Raw genomic sequence first — 20,515 nt, forward strand, 5'->3', positions numbered from 1 at the left:
TATATACTCAAATGTTGCAAAGTATGTATATTATGATTTTCAGTTTTATGCACTGTAATGTGTTTTTATTCACTGTGTCTATTTCAATAAACATATTTACGTGTACATTCTCTTCTTGTTCTTATATTTGTGTATTTTGTCCACTCTAAATTTACATGTATATTTGTGTACATCTTCTTACAATCACTTTCATTGCACCTTAACTTGACATACTGTACTACCCATACACCTAATACAGGAATTTGTAGATATTATACATTTTATCTTACCCCCATCAGCAATCTGAAACACATGGGGCTTAACTCATATCACGGCCGTGCTAGCGTTTTCATGCAAAATTTTGCATTTTGCGCGTTTTCATGCGCAATCATGAAGTTTTGCACGCAATCTCCCAAAAACACGCACAGAACACAGAATTTGCGCGTGAAAATGCTAGTGCGGCCGTGATATGAGTTACGGTTTAGTGGATCAAGTCACGGTTTAGTGGATCAAGCCAATTATAAGCAAGCAGGACTAGATTTCCAGAAAGGCCACAAAGGGCAAGGTCATGGGCGGCTGCAGGCCAAGTGGGCAGCTTGCCATGCCAGAGGAGGATGAAAATTGAAAATGGAGGCTGCTAATTTGGAGCAGTGCTTGGTGAGCTGTACATACAGCTGTACATACACACATGGAATGGGAAGACTACACAAGGAATGGGAAGTGCTGCTGCTGCATATTGAAAGGAGAGCAACAAGAAAGCTTGTCTGAGCAGAGCAGTGCTTTTTGGCGCTGCTAGATTTGGGCACAGCCGGCGCCACCATAGACTACAAAGGGAATCACAACTGAGCAGCGCTCAGTGAGTAACGTCGACACCGTCAGAAGACGGAGCCGAGGTTGCTTAAAAAACACAATAATTCGGCCTCCAGCCATCGCTGGAAGCCGAATTATATCATTCCCCCACTATCCATGGTGGCCTGGAGGGGGAATAGTAATTAATATGGCCCGGACTTGTGCAGAAGCAGGATCAGCCATATACCTGACAGTGGTCCAGTTTGCTGTCTGTGAACCTCATTGCATTGTGGGAAATAACTTATTTTTTCAATTGCCAAGCAAGCAATACCTCTCCCTGTACATAGAACTCTCAGTAATGAACATTCCGTACAGATCACCTTGCAGAACTAAAGATGCTGCCACCAGTGATACATTTCATATTCTGCATCAGGGAGAGGAAAGATTTTACAATGGGCAAACACTGATTAAATAATATATAAATGAGAATTGTAAACAATAAGCAATTGTATTAATTATGTTATTTTCACTACTTCCTCTTTAAACGGCTGTTTTGAATCACACGGCAATAGTACAGGGTGGGCCATTTATATGGATACACCTTAATAAAATGGGAATAGTTGGTGATATTAACGTCCTGTTTGTGGCACATTAGTATATTCCTAAGGGAATTAAGTTCAATTATAGATAAACCCCTTTATCTTATCTTTTGTGACTCTCTTGCAACTGGCAGAGTCCCAGTGGATTGGCGTACAGCCCACGTTTTCCCATTATTTAAGAAGGGCAAAAAATCTGATCCAGGAAATTATAGACCTGTAAGCTTAACATCAGTTGTATGCAAACGATTTGAAGGGTTACTAAGAGATACTATACATGACTTCATAGTAGAAAATAATCTTATTGCTCAGCATCAACATGGGTTTACTAAAGACAGGTCCTGTTTGACTAACATGCTCAGCTTTTATGATCTAGTGAATGCTAATGTGGATATTGGGAACGCTGTAGATGTGATATACTTGGACTTTGCAAAGGCCTTCGACACTGTTCCACACAAAAGTCTGGTGCAAAAGTTGAGGATGCAAGGACTGGGGAAGAGTCTGTGTGCATGGATAGGGAACTGGCTAATGGACAGAAAACAAAGAGTTGTAGTCAATGGATCATACTCACAATGGGTGACTGTAAGCAGTGGGGTCCCACTGGGGTCTGTAATGGGTCCAGTGCCCTTCCATTTATTTATTAATGACCTAGTAGATGCATAGATGCAGTAGTTAGCAATGTTGCTATTTTTGCAGATGACACAAAATTGTGCAGAATCATCAACTCACAGGAAGATAGGGACATACTGCAACAGGATCTGGATAGGATGGCTATATGGGTATATAAATGGTAAAAGAAATTCAATGTTTAAAAATGTAAAGTCATGCATTTTGGTTGTACCAATGGTCTAGCACCATACAAAATACATAGGATACAGTTGGGGACATCAAACTTGGAGAAGGACTTAGGAGTACTCATCGACAACAAGTTAAATAATCGTACTCAATGCCAAGCCGTTGCAGCTAAAGCTAACAAAATTTTAAGATGCATTAAAAGGGAAATAAAAACTCGAGATGCTAGCATAATATTGCCCCTGTTTAACTCTCTAGTAAGACCACATCTGGAATATGGAATTTAGTTCTGGGCACCACATTACAGGAAAGATATTGCAATTTTAGAGCAGGTGCAGAGACGAGCAACAAAATTGATAGGAGGGATGGAAGGTCTCACTTACCAAGAAAGGTTAGATAAACTGGGTTTATTTAGTCTAGAGAAAATACGCCTTAGAGGGGATCTAATTAACATGTATAAATACATCAGAGGGCAATATAAAAGCTTGGCGGATAAGCTTTTTGTTAGGCCTTCTCAAAGGACTAGAGGACATGATCTGCGCATGGAGGAAAAACATTTTAGCCATTTATTTAGGAAAGGGTTCTTTAAAGTAAGAATGATTAAGATGTGGAATGCATTGCCACAGGAAGTAGTTATGGCAAATTCTATACCTGCATTTAAAGGGGGCTTAGATGGTTTCCTTGCGTTGAAAGACATCCATGGCTACAATTACTAGGTATGCCCAATGATGTTGATCCAGGGATTTTATCCGATTGCCATCTGGAGTCGGGAAGGAATTTTTTCCCTTTTGGGGCTAATTGGACCATGCCTTGTAGGGGTTTTTCGCCTTCCTCTGGATCAACAGGGATATATGAGGGAGCAGGCTGGTGTTGTACTTTGTTCTCTGGTTGAACTAGATGGACGTATGTCTTTTTTCAACCCAAGTAACTATGTAACTATTTGAGGGGGGGAAACTTTTCAAGATGGGTGGTGACCATGGCGGCTATTTTGAAGTCGGCCATTTTGAATCTAACTTTTGTTTTTTCAATAGGAAGAGGGTCATGTGACACATCAAACTTATTGGGAATTTCACAAGAAAAATAATGGTGTGCTTGGTTTTAACGTAGCTTTATTCTTTCATGAGTTATTTACAAGTTTCTGACCACTTATAAAATCTGTTCATTGTGCTGCCCATTGTGTCGAATTGTCACTGCAACCCTCTTCTCCCACTCTTCACACACTGATAGCAACACCGCAGGAGAAATGTTAGCACAGGCTTCCAGTATCCGTAGTTTCAGGTGCTGCACAGCTCGTATCTTCACAGCATAGACAACTGCCTTCAGATGACCCCAAAGATAAAAGTCTAAGGGGGTCAGATCAGGAGACCTTGGGGCCATTCAACTGGCCCACGACGACCAATCCACTTTCCAGGAAACTGTTCATCTAGGAATGCTCGGACCTGACACCCATAATGTGTGGTGTAGATAACTCTTATCACAGTCACGCTAGCGTTTTGCATGCACTGTAACGGGCGTAACGGTTTTCATGCGCAATCGCTGTCATTTGTGCATGAAAATTCACGTTTACGCGCAATAATTCACGATTGCCCGCGAAAACCGTTATGCGCATTATAGCGCATGCAAAATGCTAGCGCGACCGTGATAAGAGTTATCATGGCTTTGTGAATCAAGCCCATGGTGTGCAGAAAAACGACAGATGAATCCTCCCACCCTCAGCTTATTACACTCACTCTGTCCATCTCTGATGTAGCAGAACTGGCTCTGCAGACTCCTCCAGCATCACTACAGTACACAGCACTTGGGTAGGGGGTGGAGAGGCTGGGGCAGGGCGCTATACACAAGACCCTACTACTCACTGAATAGGGACTGTTTACAAATCTTTGTCTGCAAAACTTTGAATGATTCCTTATCAGTGGCTGCGCAGATAACAATAACAATATTTTTATAGCGCTTTTCTCCCTGGTGACTCAAAGCACTGTGACCTGCATTATACAGTCTCAAAGGCTTGGGAAAAGAGGTGGGTTTTTAGCCTTTTCTTAAAGCTGTCCAGAGAAGGAGCCTCTCGCACTGTGGAAGTGAGTTCCATAGAGTAGGGGCTGTATAGGAAAAGGCCCGAGCACCAAATGTTAAGTGTATCCTGGGAATAACCAGATTCATCTTACTGGCAGAGCGGAGGGTGTGTGGAAGGGCGTAAAGTTCCAATAGATCCAGATGCAGTCATTAGAACAATTGTGCAGAGAGCAGAAAGTTTTTTCTCTCCATACCCTTAAAGGACAACTGAAGAGAGTGGTATATGGAGACTGCTATATTTATTTCCTTTTAAACAATACCAGTTGCCTGGCAGCCCTGCTGGTCTATTTGGCGGCAGTAGTGTTTGAATAACACCAGAAACAGGCATGCAGCTAATTTTGTCAGACCTGACAATAATGTCAGAAACACTTGATCTGCTCCATGCTTGTTCAGGGTCTAGGGCTGAAAGTATTAGAGGAAGAGGATCAGCAGGACTGCCAGGCAACAGGTATTTCTTAAAAGGATTAATTAAAAATGGCAGCCTCCATAAACCAGTTGCCCTTTAAAAACTGTTCTCTATTAGTTTGTGGAAAGGATGTATAAAAACATATAAGCTATCAGTTTATTTTCCCTCTGTAATGCCTGTTCTGGACCATGCTAGCTTTCCAGAGGAGTGCCTAAAGGTCCGTACACACGCCGGACTTTAGGCAACGACGGGTCCGTCGTTGCCTCCCGCTGGGTGGGCGTGCCAGCGACAGTCCGGCGTGTGTACGCTCTGTCGTCAGACTGATACGGCTGTTTCTGAGCGATCCGCCGGGCGGATCGCTCAGAAACAGCCGTATCAGTCTGACGACAGAGCGTACACACGCCGGACTGTCGCTGGCACGCCCACCCAGCGGGAGGCAACGACGGACCCGTCGTTGCCTAAAGTCCGGCGTGTGTACGGACCTTAAGACAGTGTTTCCTAATGGGCATAATTACAGAGGAGCAGGCCCTGCGACTGCAGGGGGCCCAGAGCTGTAAGGAGCCCCAACTGCTACTTCACTCCCTCCAATAAAGGGGTCCATCCTTCAGATCAGGGATTTTTGTGGCTACACTTGTTATGGGTGTGAAGATTAATATGTCCACACCTGTTTAATGACCCTTGTGAGATGGGGCTCCAGGCTGTGAGGGTCACAAGGGGAGGCAAGGGAAAGGGTGTGAACATTGGAGGGCCTCAATAAAGGTTGGCTGGGGGCACTGGCGTAACAATAGGGCCTGCAGCCCCTGCTCCCGTGTGGGGGCCTACCCCCTGGGGCCCGCTCAGGGCCGTTTTGTGGGGGTTGGAGGGGAGGCAGCATGAGGGGAAAGCCATGGCCCAACTCGGCGGGGAGGGGGGACGTTCCCCCCCTCACCTCAGGGCTCTCCCCTCTGCGCTCCCCTCCACTTTAAATTAGAGTCCAGGCAGCGGCGGGCAGCAGACAGATACATACCTTCCGTGCGCTCCAGCGTGCATTCCTCTCTCTAGTCTCTGACGCGAACTTCCTGTATAAACAGGAACTTCCTGTATAAACAGGAAGTCGCATCAGAGACTAGAGAGAGGAACGCACGCTGGAGCGCACGGAAGGTATGTATCTGTCTGCTGCCCGGACTCTAATTTAAAGTGGAGGGGAGTGCAGAGGGGAAAGCCTCAAGGTGAGGGAGGGAGGGGGGAAACGTCCCCCCTCCCCACCGATGTGCCACCAAGCTCTCCTCATGCTGCGACCCCTCCAGCCCCCCAAAACGGCCCCGAGTGGGCCCGGGGGGCGGGTGCTCAGAAATTCTGCAGGGGGACCCGGTGGGGCCTAGTTACGCCCCTGGCTGGGGGGGGGGCACGATTTTTAGTTACACCCCTGTTCCCTAAATTACAGAATGAACCTTTTATGGAAGTTGATTTCTACAAAGTACCTCATGTTGCAGAAGCATCATCTCCAGTACCCCTTAAAGGGACTCCGAGCACCTCTCATGGGTATGTCTTTAAAACTCCGACCAGTACTGCAAAGTACTTAGATGCATACCTTTCTGTAGCTTGGGCTCTCCTCTTTCATTTGATGCCTGAATCAAAAATATAACATTTAGATGCTTAACTACTTGAGGACCCACCCTTTACCCCCCCTTAAGGACCAGCGCTGTTTTAGGTGATCTGTGCTGGGTGGGCTCTGCAGCCCCCAGCACAGATCAAAGGGCACTCAGAGTGATCAGATCGCCCCCCTTTTTTCCCCACTAGGGGGATGATGTGCAGGGGGGGTCTGATCGCTCCTCCTGGCTGGCATTTTGCGGGGGGGGGGGCACCTCAAAGCCCCCCTCCGCGGCGAAATCCTCCCCCTCCCTCTCCTACCTGCCACCCCCGGGAGATCTGGGCTGCACAGGACGCTATCCGTCCTGTGCAGCCAGTGACAGGACGTCCCCTGTCACATGGAGGCGATCCCCGGCCGCTGATTGGCCGGGGATCGCCGATCTGCCTTACGGCGCTGCTGCGCAGCAGCGCCGTACAAATGTAAACAAAGCGGATTATTTCCGCTTGTGTTTACATTTAGCCTGCGAGCCGCCATCGGCGGCCCGCAGGCTATTCACGGAGCCCCCCGCCGTGAATCGACAGGAAGCAGCCGCTCGTACGAGCGGCTGCTTCCTGATTAATTAGGCTGCAGCTGGCGACGCAATACTGCGTCGCTGGTCCTGCAGCTGCCACTTTGCCGACGCACGGTATAAGCGTGCGGTCGGCAAGTGGTTAAAGAGGACCTGTCACGAAAATGTTAAAATTTAGAACACATAAAAGTACATACATTCTCCCCGAGTAAAATGAGCCATAAATTACTTTCCTCCTATGTTGCTGTCACTTACAGTAAGTAGTAGAAATCTGACATTACCGACAGGTTTTGGACTAGCCCATCTTCTCATAGGGGGTTCGCAGGGTTTTCTTTATTTTTAAAAGCATTTAGTGAATGGCAGTTGCTCCGACCAACTGCCAAAATAGTGTGCAGCGAGCCGAGAGGCTGGCCAGCATCCTTGTATTAATCATTTTCAGGGAATGTCTTTATAAAGAATAAAGGCCACGCTGAGAATCCCCCATGAAGAGATGGACTAGCCCAAAATCTGTCGGTAATGTCAGATTTCTACTACTTACTGTAAGTGACAGCAACATAGGAGAAAAGTAATTTATGGCTTATTTTACTCTGGGAGAAATGTACTTCTTATTTGTATGTGTTTTAAATTTTTAGATTTTCGCGACAGATCCTCTTTAAAGAGAACCTGGGATGAAACAAACAAAAAAAAATTCATACATACCTGGGGCTCCCTCCAGCTCCCTTTGGCCTGATCATCCTCTGCCTCCTGGGTCCTACGTAAGGGCTCCCAGTAACATCAGGAGTTTGGCCTTACTGCACATGCTCTACTTGCGTTAATGCAGTAGAGAGATAAGCGAGGCACTATCCACAATGCTTACGAGTATTTCTTGCCCACCATCACCAGCAAAGACAGATTTACAATCAGCAAAAGTGTGACGGCCTGACAGCCGTTTCGTGGTACTCCGCTTCTTCAGAGACCAAACGTTTATGTGCTGGTGATGGTGGGCAATAAATCCTCGTGAAGCATTGTGGATAGTGCCTCGCTTATCTCTCTACTGCATTACTGAAATATATGTATAGGAGTGCACACTGCAGGAGTTGCCCAATACCATCTTTACATCCCGCAGTGCATTTGGTGCTGACTCTGTAACTCTACCTTTTTGACATGCTCTACTTGCTGCAGGAGCAAGACGGGGGAGCGTGCACAGTCGCACTGTGCCTGCCCCAGCTGGCCTTTGACAGACCGAAGTTTCCCTTATGGAGGATCCATGAGGCAGAAGAGGACAGTGAGGGAGCAGTCAGGCCGAAGGGGGCTGGAGGAAATTTTTCATATCAGGTACACTTTAACTCAGTTGGGGGAAGCTTCTGGATGATCCTGGTGACACATCTGGCTACCTATACTGAGGGTGGCACGTCTGGCTACCTATACTTGAGGGGGGCACCCAGTATTGGGGTACATGTACTTAGGTGCATCTGGCTTCCTATACAGAGAGGGGGAAATGAAATCTGCTATTTATACTAAAGTGGATACCTAATACTTGGGTATTGGTGGCACACATGGCTACCAATACTGGGTGCTACATAATTAAGCATGTACATCTGGCTACCTATACTGGGAGGGACTATCTACTATCTACTACTGGGAACACATCTGACTACCTAATACTATTTGTTTATCAAACAATAATATTTAGGGGCATACCTGGCTAGTGGCTACCTAACACCTGCCTCTACCAAATTACAGCATTGTGATCTTTGTTGGTATGAAGGGAAGGGGGCATCAAAGTCTAATTTGTGAAATCTAACGTCGACCCTGTCTGTCTCAGCAAGAAATAAAGAAATAAATAAAAAATTATCTTGGATGGAGATAAGCATAGTGCAAACAAAACAAAACAAATTAAAAAAAATAAATGTCTAACTAACCTCTTGCCACACAAAAACTAAAACTTTTGCTGGAGCTTCAGCAGTAGCTCTTAAAAGACTGGTTAGAAAATGTTATGTTTAAATATAAATAAAAGTGTTCCTGATGTTAATGTAAAGCAGGGAGATGGACAGTTTAGCAGGTTCTTCCAGTAGTGCAGGCTTTTCTGTGTTTTGTTATTAGGGCTTTCTGTAGTAAGGTGTGCTTCTACTCTGTTTGTAATGTATGTTACCATGGAGATAAGAATGACAAGAATAACTACAGGGTGTTTGTGCATGAAGGACCGGCCTGGCTGCCTGTCATGTGTATGCCACAAGTTTGCAGGTGGACGCCGGCCAGCCGATCTCTGTGCACCACTTACTTTATCCCTGCTGTGAGTGTGTGGTCTCCAGCTTAATGAACCCTGTTTTGTCTGGTTTTACTACCGTTTGGGTAATGTTCTCATGTGGCAGCAAATGCAGGTGAAACAGACTTCATCAAGCCAGAGAGCAAACACACACAGCAAAGATGAACGATGCACGAAGACCACTGCATGGCATCTGCCAGTAAACATGTGCAGGTCTTATTATTCTGAAAAAAAAAGATACTGGATTGAGAAAGCTGGAGAATGAAAGCAGTTCGAGAGTTATCACTTATATATAAAACAGAAGTTTGCCTTCTTAAAACAGAAGGTATTTGTGATTATTCAGGTTAGAGTGAGCATATGAGGTGTCCCACAATGCAACACTGCTCAATATGCAAGTTTTCCTTTTGTTGTCTCTATAAGACAAACACACCTCCAGGGCCGCTGAAATGCAATGATGTGTCAGCTTAGTGTGATGAATAGCGGAAAAGCATCAGCATGCGTCTGGGTTGTCCGGAACTGGTGGTGCACATGGGAGGAATGGCGTGGGGGCCGGCGCGTGGTTCTGATGGTAAGGCGGCGGATTCCGCGTCCAGTGCGGCGGTTTCCCCGCAGCAACATGTGTCTGGACCTAGTAGTGCACACAGATGGAGAGCTACACGCGCGCGCTGCAAGACAAGCTCTTTATACCAATAGGAGGAAGATCAGCTGATCAGGGCGGTCAGCTGATCCCTGATCAGTCAGTGATTGGTTGATGGGAGCTATATCTCCTGCTGTTCAGTTGCTGGTTGTCTGGCGTTGCGAATGCCTATGTGTTAGCACTCAGACCTTAGTCAGATCCTTCAGTGTGGTGGAACCAGGAGGACCTGGGAATCCACACTTAGCCAGTTACTGTATATCATCTGTGTTATTCTCTAGCATAGTTCCAGGGTGTTGAGATCACGGCCCTTACACCCCAGACTAGGAATACTGTATATCATCTGTGTTATTCTCTAGCATAGTTCCAGGGTGTTGAGATCACGGCCCTCACACCCCAGACTAGGAATACTGTATATCATCTGTGTTATTCTCTAGCATAGTCCCAGGGTGTTGAGATCACAGACCTCACACCTCAGACTAGGCCTTGTTCTGATATCTGTTATGACCTGTAGCTTTCCTGACTATTCTTCTGATCTCTGATTTGGTACTTTGCATATCTGATACTCTGTTGCCGACCCGGCCTGTCTGACCTTCTGGCTGTCACCCCCCGCAGGGTGTCCAGCCTTTCCGCAGGGGTCCCCTGCTCTTCAGAGGGGACACTGCTCATTATCAGTCAGGGACTCCCTCTCCAGGTGTCCTTGACCGCAGTAGAGTCTTCTCTACTTACTGGACCACCTGCTGCCCCGGTGGTCCAAAGGTTACTGTTGCGCCAAAACACTTACACACTCAGGTGTCTAGAGGTTAGACATATTTGATTATTGGCGATTCTACAGATCCCCAATAATCAGGTATATCTGTATTCTTGGGGATACTGCAGATCGCCAAGGATCAGATTCTTTCTCTGGTTGCTGACACCTATCGTTACACTTAGTATTGGAGGGTTTCTGAGCATGAACCACCTATTTAAGGTGATGCCACAGCATCTTAATTGGATTGAAGTCTGGTCTTTGACTAGGCCACTCCAAGACCTTCATATTTATTGTAGTTTTAAACCATGAATAGCTGTACCTGCTGATGTATTTTTGTCATGAACCGATGGCCAGACAAGGCCTTTTAGGATTATCTGTTAGAGAGCAGAATTCATGGTTTCTTCAATCACAGCAAAGTGTCCAGGTCCTGAAGCAACAAACCAACCCCAGACCATCACACTACTTTTACACCAGGTCTATAGGATGCTAAAAGTCCAAATTTTGTTTCATCAACCCATAGAATAATTTCCCAAAAGTATTGGGGATCATCAAGCTGTTTTTTTCTGAGAGACTTTATATTTTTTGGTCAAGGACGGTTTTTACCCTGGAACTCTGCATACATGGAATTTTTGCCCAGTCTCTTTCTTATGTTTTAGTCATAATCCCTGATCTTAGCTGAGGCAAATAAGACCTGCAGTTATTTTGATGCTGTTCTTGGGGTTTTGTGACCTCTTATGTGAGTCATCACTGTGCACTTGTGGCAATTTTGTCGTAATTTTTGTAGTCCGAGCACTCCTGGACAGGTTCCATACTGATCCATATTTTCTCCATTTTTGCATAATGGCTCTCAGTCCTACTGCTGTGACTTTCTGAAGTCACAAAACTTTAGAGATGGCTTTGTAACCTTTTCCAGAAAGAAAAAAGTTGCATACTCATCCATGTAGAGGGAAGCCTCTGCATGGCCCAGAGGCTTCCCGTGTCCTCCTCGACCCCACCGCCAATGACCAGGACCCTCCTCTAAAAAATTCTCAAGAACTCGGCGAGCACCACCTCCTAACATAATCCTAGAAACTACTGTGAGGAAATGAGAGTGTGAACCAGAGGAAATGAGAGTGTGATCGTTTGGATCTTTATGCTTTTATAGCTGTCTGTGGGTCTGGGCAGCCTGAGAAGAAGGTGAGGGCAATTAGCCACGGGTGATGGTTTTGCACGACGAGTGGTGATATACAATAGAACTGTGCACGGGCCATAGTTGGTGAAGGATTGATATCTGCCGTGGCAGCCTATGCGATGAAGTTTTCTGTTTTTTCTTTTCCCCTCTCTTTTGCATGAGGCTCTCCGGCTCCAAGGACAGAAGAAATTTCTGAACTTTCTGGATCTGTGGGACTTGACAGTCTTCTGTTAAGTATAGTGGACTGTGAGGCAGCGCATAATTTTTTAAGTTTTGTGAGGACCCTCCTCTAGTTCGTGGTCATGCTCCACTGCATGTAGAAGTGTGGCCATACCTGAGCATGTGAGGGTACAGCTGTGCCTGTTCAGTAACCCAAAGCCGCTCGTGAATGAGCGGCTTTGCTTTACTTTGCAGACGCGGCTGTAGTCATGCATGTGCAGTATGGCCAGACTCATACATGGCAGGGAACATGGCCATGAAAACAAATCCGTCAAGCCCTTGTTGTAAATGTTCAGAGGAATACTGTACAGCAGCAGTGAACTCCAAGATAGGTCAGGAAGCCTCTGAACCATTCAAAAACTACATTCTACATGGGTAAGTATCGAAGTGACCCATGATGATGGCAGTGAGCCAAAACTAGAACTAGAGAGTGGTCATCTCAAGGTTTACCTATGGATGGTTTTAGCACTATATGATTTACACTGGGTCCCTGTTGCACAGGACCCATGATGTGAGTTTTGCTATACATAATATTGATGTTTTATGTAATTAACAGCTTTTCCTTGTACTACTAAGCAATAACAGTGCTTCATTCATATTTGGTGACAGTCACCTCATTGATTTGTCTGCGCACAATGCCTGCAGGAGATTACTACTTACTGACACATCACTCCTGTAATGGAAGGAGCGGAGTTCTTGCTAGCGCTGAGGCTGGTTTTGGAGAAGTACTGTATCTAACTTTTTTTTCCCCAGGTCATGGGTTTCCTTTAACTATACATACAATTTTGTATATGTGTTGCTGTATGTTCCGATTGTACTATGCATGAAGTATGTATGTACAGTACAAACCAAAAGTTTGGACACACCTTCTCATTCAAAGAGTTTTCTTTATTTTCATGACTATGAACATTGTAGATTCACACTGAAGGCATCCAAACTATGAATTAACACATGTGGAAGTATAGTACAAAACCAAAAAGTGTAAAACAACTGAAAATATGTCATATTCTAGGTAGCCACCTTTTGCTTTGATTACTGCTTTGCACACTCTTGGCATTCTCTTGATGAGCTTCAAGAGGTAGTCACCTGAAATGGTCTTCCAACAGTCTTGAATGAGTTCTTGTTGGCCCTTTTGCCTTCACTCTGCGGTCCAGCTTACCCCAAACCATCTCGATTGGGTTCAGGTCTGGTGACTGTGGAGGCCAGGTCATCTGGCCCAGCACCCCATCACTTTCCTTCCTGGTCAAATAGCCCTTACACAGCCTGGAGGTGTGTTTGGGGTGATTGTCCTGTTGAAAAATAAATGATGGTCCAACTAAACGGAAACCGAATGCGATAGCATGCCGCTGCAAGATGCTGTGGTAGTCCTTAGCAGTGGTTTCCTAGCAGATATTCTACCATGAAGGCCTAATTCACACAGTCTCCTTCTAACAGTTGTTCTAGAGATGTGTCTGCTGCTAGAACTCTGTGTGGCATTGACCTGGTCTCTAATCTGAGCTGCTGTTACCCTGCGATTTCTGAGGCTGGTGACTCGGATGAACTTATCCTCTGCAGCAGAGGTGACTATTGGTCTTCCTTTCCTGGGGCAGTCTGCATGTGAGCCGGTTTCTTTAGAGCGTTTGATGGTTTTTGAGACTGCACTTGGGGACACTTTCAAAGTTTTCCCAATTTTTCGGACTGACTGACCTTCATTTCTTAAAGTAATGATGGCCACTCGTTTTTCTTTACTTAGCTGCTTTTTTCTTGCCATAATACAAATTCTAACAGTCTATTCAGTAGGACTATCAGCTGTGTATCCACCTGACTTCTCCACAACGCAACTGATGGTCCCAACCTCATTTATAAGGCAAGAAATCCCACTTATTAAACCTGACAGGGCACACCTGTGAAGTGAAAAACATTTCAGGCGACTACCTCTTGAAGCTCATCAAGAGAATGCCAAGAGTGTGCAAAGCAGTAATCAAAGCAAAAGGTGGCTACTTTGAAGAACCTAGAATATGACATATTTTCAGTTGTTTCACACTTTCTGGTTATGTACTATACTTCCACATGTGTCAATTCATAGTTTGGATGCCTTCAGTGTGAATCTACAATGTTCATAGTCATGAAAATAAAGAAAACTCTTTGACTGAGGTGTGTCCAAACTTTTGGTCTGTACTGTATATATTTACAGTGTGATCCCCAGTATTGTCTGTATAGTGCATTGTGCAGTGGAATGGGTGATGACACTATCTAAATAAAAAATAACAATAATAACGATTGCACTTCAAAAATTAAGACTATTTTGTTAAGTCCAGTACATAAAACCCAAATAAAAAATCCATTTTAATTCCAGGTTGTAATAGCATATGTTCAGCATAGTTTCAGAACTCTTTTACACTAGGCCACCTTCTTTTCAATGTGAAACCATTTCTGTACGCAGGGTAACGCAAAAGCAAAAAAAATGTCTGATTCACCGCTGTTACCATGTGACTTTTGCGCTGACGCAGTGGCGGCACAATGTATGGAAGTCCATAGATGCAGAAACTTGGCATCTCTTGGTGGCAGCGATGCGGTATGACACAAATACGAAGGGGAAGCCGGGAATACGAGTGATGTACTTCCTGTCCAGCAGGGAGTACATCACTAGGCACGAGCCAGCAAAGGGCGAGCGGGGGAAGTGGCGCTATGCATATGACCATGTTGGTCACAACGCAACTGTCATTCACACCACAACGCTTTCCTCAGGTGTAAAACTGTTTTCAGAGAAAATGGAAAAATAATTACTTTCAGAAAAAATCCTTACATAATAAGTCATACAAATCTGCACATCAGACCTAAAAGGAGAACATCTGAGAAAAAAGAAGAGATCGAAGGATGTTGTTCATTAATACGGACTGTTCCTCTAGCACAAGGACTGCTGGGAGCTACACCTCTAATCACGCTTTTTAAGCACATTTCAAGATTTTAGAACTTTTCCACACTTTAAACCACAGTGGCTAGGTGACTAGCACTCTGACCTTTCTGCGCTAAAGTCCTAGGTTTCCCAGGGGGGCCCCTAACCGCAATAAACATAGTTCATCCTATGCTTGCATCAAATTCCTCAACAAATCTATGAAAAAATATTTGTGTCCAGAGTTGGGATTGAAATGGTTAGTACAGGTAAAGTTTGTGCACGTGGTCATGTCTGTAGTCATCAACATTGAATGTACACCTCTATTTTCAGTAGTTTATTTGTCTTTATCTGTAGACTGCTGCCTTGTCCACAATGGAAAGTACTATGAGGAGAAGTGAAGGAATCCCGGATGCCCAGGATTGTGGTAGAAGCTACTTCTTTATGTTGCCTAAAGAAGTGATGTTGGAAATGCTCAGTCATCTAGACATGAAGAGCTTGATTAAGATGAAGAATACATGTAAATATATCACTGAACTACTGGACAGTTATGACATACTATGGAAGAGGCACTGCATGGCCCTGAGATGTGTCATTCGCACTGAGATTGATGAAGGCCAGAAAAATGGATGTAAATGGCAGGTCAGTATCAGCCAAATGCAACAGAACCATTCCCATGGCTGGATTTATGCTTTTTGTACCCCTAGGCCAAGTATATTGAGGCTCCACTTTCATATACAGCAGCGCCCCTACATTCCATGTGCAGCTCCCTCTCCCATGCGTTTCCTCTTTTATATGTTGCAACCCTTCTTTCATGTTCCCCCTTGGGCTGCAGCGCCCAAGGCCCGGGCCTTTGTGGCCTTTCCAGAAATCCAGCCATGACCATTCCAAGTACTGTAATTACAGAATAATTATCTGGAATACAGAATATTTCAAGATAATTACTCAGCCACCTGGAAAATAATTATCAGACATCTGCAGCGTTATAGTTAAAAGCTACCTTACACATTAAAGATTCAAGATCATTGATGAAATGTTAGATTCAATAAGAACATGGAAGTTATGAAAAATGCTTAGAAAACAAGGGTCTTGCCTTTTTTTTTATCATTTAATTGATTACAGTGTACCTGAGGCATTTTTTTGTAATATGAATGGTACACAGAGGCATGTTCTTTGCTTAAGGACATGCCTCTGTGTCCTCTGTGCACCACTTTCCACCCCCCTTTCTCTCCGCTGCAGACCCCTGAAAATACCAACAATGGGATTATCGCTAGATAAGTAGGGGAAGGGGTGTCCCTAGCAGGAGAGGAACCTGCACCGGCACCTCTCCCCCACCTCTATCCCACCTCTCCAAGCCTCACCCCACCTTTATTCCACCTCTCCACGGCTCTCCCCGCCTTTATCCTGCCCCTCCAAGCCTTGCCCCGCCTCTACCCCACCTCTACCCCACCTCTCCAAGCCTCGCCCCGAGTCTATCCCACCTCTCCAAGCCTCGCCCCGCCTCTATCCCACCTTTTCACGGCTCTCCCCGCCTTTATCCTGACCCTCCAAGCCTTGCCCTGCCTCTATCCCACCTCTCCAAGCCTCGCCCCGCCTTTATCCTGCCCCCTCCACATCCTTTAACTGCTATATGAGGTAAGCTGCAGCGTCGTGACCCTGGGGTCACTAAAAACTAAATTGATGGGTTGCTGCCCACAGGAGCAGTGGAAGAGGCTCTACCTGATCCGGCTAACCCCCTGGATCAGGTAGTTTTTTTTGTACCTTTATTTTTGGGCTCAGGATTGCTTTAAGCCTTGATTGGGAAAGACCACTCATAAGAGCTCTCTAGCAGATGCTGGAGCAAAGTGGGGCTGCAGGTGGGAGCATTGCATAGCACTGTAATGCATTGAGTGGCAGAGGTGTGATCAATATATGCAGTCACATTCCTGCTTGAATCTAATTAATATCAAGTGGTGCACAGTGGTAAAATGATCATTCTATTAACAAAGAAATGAGAAAAAATTTATTTATAGATTATCACCAAGGAGGACCATACATACATAGAAGGGGTGGCAGAAGCTAAGATGGATAGACTGCAGTGATTAAAGTCAAAAAGGTCAAAAAGAGTTGGACCGTACAAAATTATTATAGACAAAAAGAAATACAGGCCTTCACCAGTATTCCTGACATGAAGTTACCCATTCTTCACCCTGTGGTTACTTGTGGTGAAACTCTTCAAGAATCCTGGCTGCCAGATGATCTGTTGACCAGTTAGCCATTAAAAATGTCTATAGGAGATGACAGTAGCTTAACATCAGACTAGTCTGCATTCAAAAGTACTTTGAGGATACTCTGGGAGCAACCACAAATACCCAGTTTCGATCAAAGAGAAGAAGAAGATGGGCACAGCTGCTAAAATACACTGATGTCTCTGATGAAGCAGGGCTAGTCCCTGCGAAACAGCTGTCAGACTTGTTATTCCCCCCCCCCCCTGCTGTAAGCTTTTTTGTGTCTACCCAGCCACAATAAAAGGTATTTTAGCAGCTGTGCCCATCTTCTTCTTCTCTTTGATCGAAACCATGGACTACTATCGGAGCACGCTGCAGGTAAGCCCAGTGTGGCAGAACCTGATGAAGGATGGTTTACATCCGTAACATGTAGTGTTCTTGTTCGCCTAATACAAAGCAAGTGATTTTGCAGCCAATAGTGTGCCGTCTCTTCCTTTCTGTTTGGATACTACCGAAGCCGTTAGAGCAATCCGGCCGAGACTGGGCACCGGCAGAGACACAGGTACTTAGTGACCTGTACAGCTGTTCACCACACACTTTTGTTGTTGATGGCAGTATCCATCCCTGCTGCATGTTGTGCCAGTGCTTTCCTCGCTTCATAATTGCAACCACAAATACCACAAGAGTATTTGTGACTTCAGGCCTGGAAAGCTTGTGAAAGTCTGCTGTGGTGTAAGCATTCCTTGCCAATTTGGCCATCAGAAACTGCCCAGCACTGGTTTTAAGCCCCATCTACACAAAGTGATCCGGCGGATTGATTAACCGCCGGATCGCCTCTTCCGCATCCCCGCGCGTACCCGCCACGTCCCCGCTCGCCCACGCGTGCGTCGGATTCGATCCCCCGCTCGTCCCCGGCGGCGCCGCTTATCTTCTGCTTGATTCCCTGCCATTGTCCCCTCGTGGGGAACGAGCAGGGAATCGGCGGTGGCAAAATCCGACCTGACGGATCTTATCAACCGAGCCGCATCAGCGGCTCGATTGATAAGTCACATCGCCTTGTGTAGATGAGGCTTAACACTCAGGACATCCAATCAGATTCATGTTAAAGTGAAGCTTTTAATTAGGGTTCAGGTTAAAGGCCAGGCAGTTCGTTATTTATTACAGTTTGACTGAATAGTTAGGCTAGATAATGGTTCAAAGGTTAATGGTAGAATTAGAGGAAAGTGCAAGATCTTTATTAATGTTAGATAAGGTTAAAGTGTAATTCCACTTTCATGGAAAGCATAAAAACAGTTCCCAACAGGACAGCTATTTGCAATGCAAGGATTTAAGGAAATAGTAACCACGCCTTTTCTTCAGGCCTCATTCACATAATTTTGCACAGATGGAGGTGCGATTGCACACCATTTGCGCCGCTATGCGCTGTGCTGCTGCTCCCATTCATTACAGTGAATGGGTCAGCGCTGAGCTTCTAGACAAATTGCATGCAGCAGTGCGATAGCACATTTCACTGCTGCACAGCGCATATGATGGAGACGGCAGAAGGGCTGTTTTCGTGTCACACACTATAAGCGCTGCTGAAATGCGCACAGCAGTGAGTATAGTGGGAATGAGGCCTTACTTTGCGTGTTTCAGCTAACTGCTTATGTCTGCTTTCAGGGAGCAGAACTGGATGTTGCCGCACTTGAGCTGTAAGCAGACATTTGGGGTTCTGATATATATATATATATATAACTATGAACAGGGAAGTAAAATGGGAATGTAGAAATAAAAACTGGGATCAATGGACCAATCCCATGGCTGCAGAAAGGTATAATATGTCATGCCTATAACATTATAGTTGGCTATAGACTGGACTGGAACCAAACCTTCTAAAGTGTATGAAAGGCCTTATTTAACTGTGTAAGCTTTGATTTTACCATTAAAAAAATGATGTTTCATTTATATCAACTGTATTTTGTCCCCGTAGGAAATTCTGAAACAAAACTACAGTAAAGCTGCAACCAAGAAGGAGTGGTCGGATGGCAGACTCAGCAACATCTCCTCCACGTCACAGCTGCCACAGAAAGCCATGTGTCCACTGAGTGCCACCGATTGGGGAGACATAATGGATGCTGAATTCAAGAGAGATACACACAGAAATAAAGATGAAAGATGATCCATTATGTAGAACTTTATTTATAGTACATGTATCAAAGGGAAGCGGGAAATGTGGGTGCATATGAGAAGTGGACACTATGGGCCGCCATTTACCCTAATGTTAAATATCATCTGTTGGGCTCAAAACTGGATGATTTGGGTGCCTGTTAAATAGCCGGCGCCGAGCCCGTCCAACTGAAATTTTTAGTTTTGAGAATTAGAGGTTTGTCAAATGTTGTTTTCAAATTCGTTTTGAGAATTATCATTTTATGTCAATTATCATTTTAACTGTTTTAACATTTTGAAGTTCGTTTTGAGAATTATAATTTTCGTTTTGAAATGTATTATCTTAGAAATGTATCGCTTTTCATATTTACGTTATTTGTAGCAGAGAAGGGGGGTTTAGGGTTATTGCCTGGGTATGTATTTGGCTGGTGTTGGCTCCGGCCATTTTTTCTAACTCTAACTAGTGTTGGGCGAACACCTGGATGTTCGGGTTCGGGAACGTTCGCCGAACATGGCCGCGATGTTCGTCATGTTCGGGCCGAACCCCGAACTCCCCGAACATACCGCTTTTGGGGGCCCTATGGGGTCGCAGGCATAAGGGGGGAGCATGCCCCGATCGCGGGGGGGGGGGGGGGGTCAGAAATTCCCCCCACCCCCTCCGCTAGCGCTCCCCCCTCTGCCCGCTTCCCCATACAAAAGTTTGACGAAAGTAAAATAGTACCGGTGGTGGTGGCTGGCTGCTGCAGTGGCTGGCTGGCACTATGAAGTGACTGAGGAGGAGGAGGAGGAGTAGGACGCGTTGAGGGAGGCCGGGCAGCGGGTGGTTCAGTGGTAGTACCCTTGTGGTACTTCCGCCCTTTCTCTGACCTCACGTCCTCTGCATACGAGGGTACGCGTCACGCGTACCCTCGTATGCGTCATCACGCAGAGGACGTGAGGTCAGAGAAAGGGCGGAAGTACCACAAGGGTACTACCGCTGAACCGCCCGCTGCCCGGCCTCCCTCAACGCGTCCTACTCCGACTCCTCAGTCACTTCATAGTGCCAGCCAGCCACTGCAGCAGCCAGCCACCACCACCGGTACTATTTTACTTTCGTCAAACTTTTGTATGGGGAAGCGGGCAGAGGGGGGAGCATTAGCGGAGGGGGTGGGGGGAATTTCCGACCCCCCCCCCGCGATCGGGGCATGCTCCCCCCTTATGCCTGCGACCCCATAGGGGGGCAGTATTCGGCCGAACAGGGCACTGTTCGGCCAAACAGGGGCCCTGTTCGGCCGGGCATTCAGCAGTTCGGGCGAACCCGAACAGTTTGGCCGAACACCACCAGGTGTTCGGCCGAACTCGAACATCACCCGAACAGGGTGATGTTCTGCAGAACCCGAACAGTGGCAAACACTGTTCGCCCAACACTAACTCTAACACACAATTACTCAATTACTCAAAGACCTAGTTTGTGAGCTTTGCGGTCTTTGGCATCAATAATTTGCATTGAAATGAAACAAAT

At 45.7% G+C, this 20,515-nt stretch overlaps 1 protein-coding gene across 2 annotated transcripts in view; it reads left to right on the plus strand.

Moving 5' to 3' along the window:
* The window catches only part of FBXO48 (F-box protein 48), a 29,030-nt gene extending 9,446 nt beyond the window's left edge, over positions 1-19,584 (plus strand). Inside the window, exons 1-3 of one of the 2 annotated variants that reach the window (XM_068279595.1) lie at positions 7,245-7,309; positions 15,020-15,304; positions 18,839-19,584. In XM_068279595.1, the coding sequence (XP_068135696.1) occupies positions 7,253-7,309; positions 15,020-15,304; positions 18,839-19,027 (531 nt within the window). In that variant the 5' untranslated portion in view covers positions 7,245-7,252 and the 3' untranslated portion in view covers positions 19,028-19,584. Of the gene's footprint in view, positions 1-7,244; positions 7,310-15,019; positions 15,305-18,838 lie in introns of those variants that run through there. The other variant, XM_068279596.1, reaches the window with a different exon arrangement.
* The last annotated feature ends 931 nt before the right edge of the window (positions 19,585-20,515 follow it).

This window comes from Hyperolius riggenbachi, chromosome 4, assembly GCF_040937935.1.
Source record: "Hyperolius riggenbachi isolate aHypRig1 chromosome 4, aHypRig1.pri, whole genome shotgun sequence".
NCBI lineage: Eukaryota > Metazoa > Chordata > Amphibia > Anura > Hyperoliidae > Hyperolius > Hyperolius riggenbachi.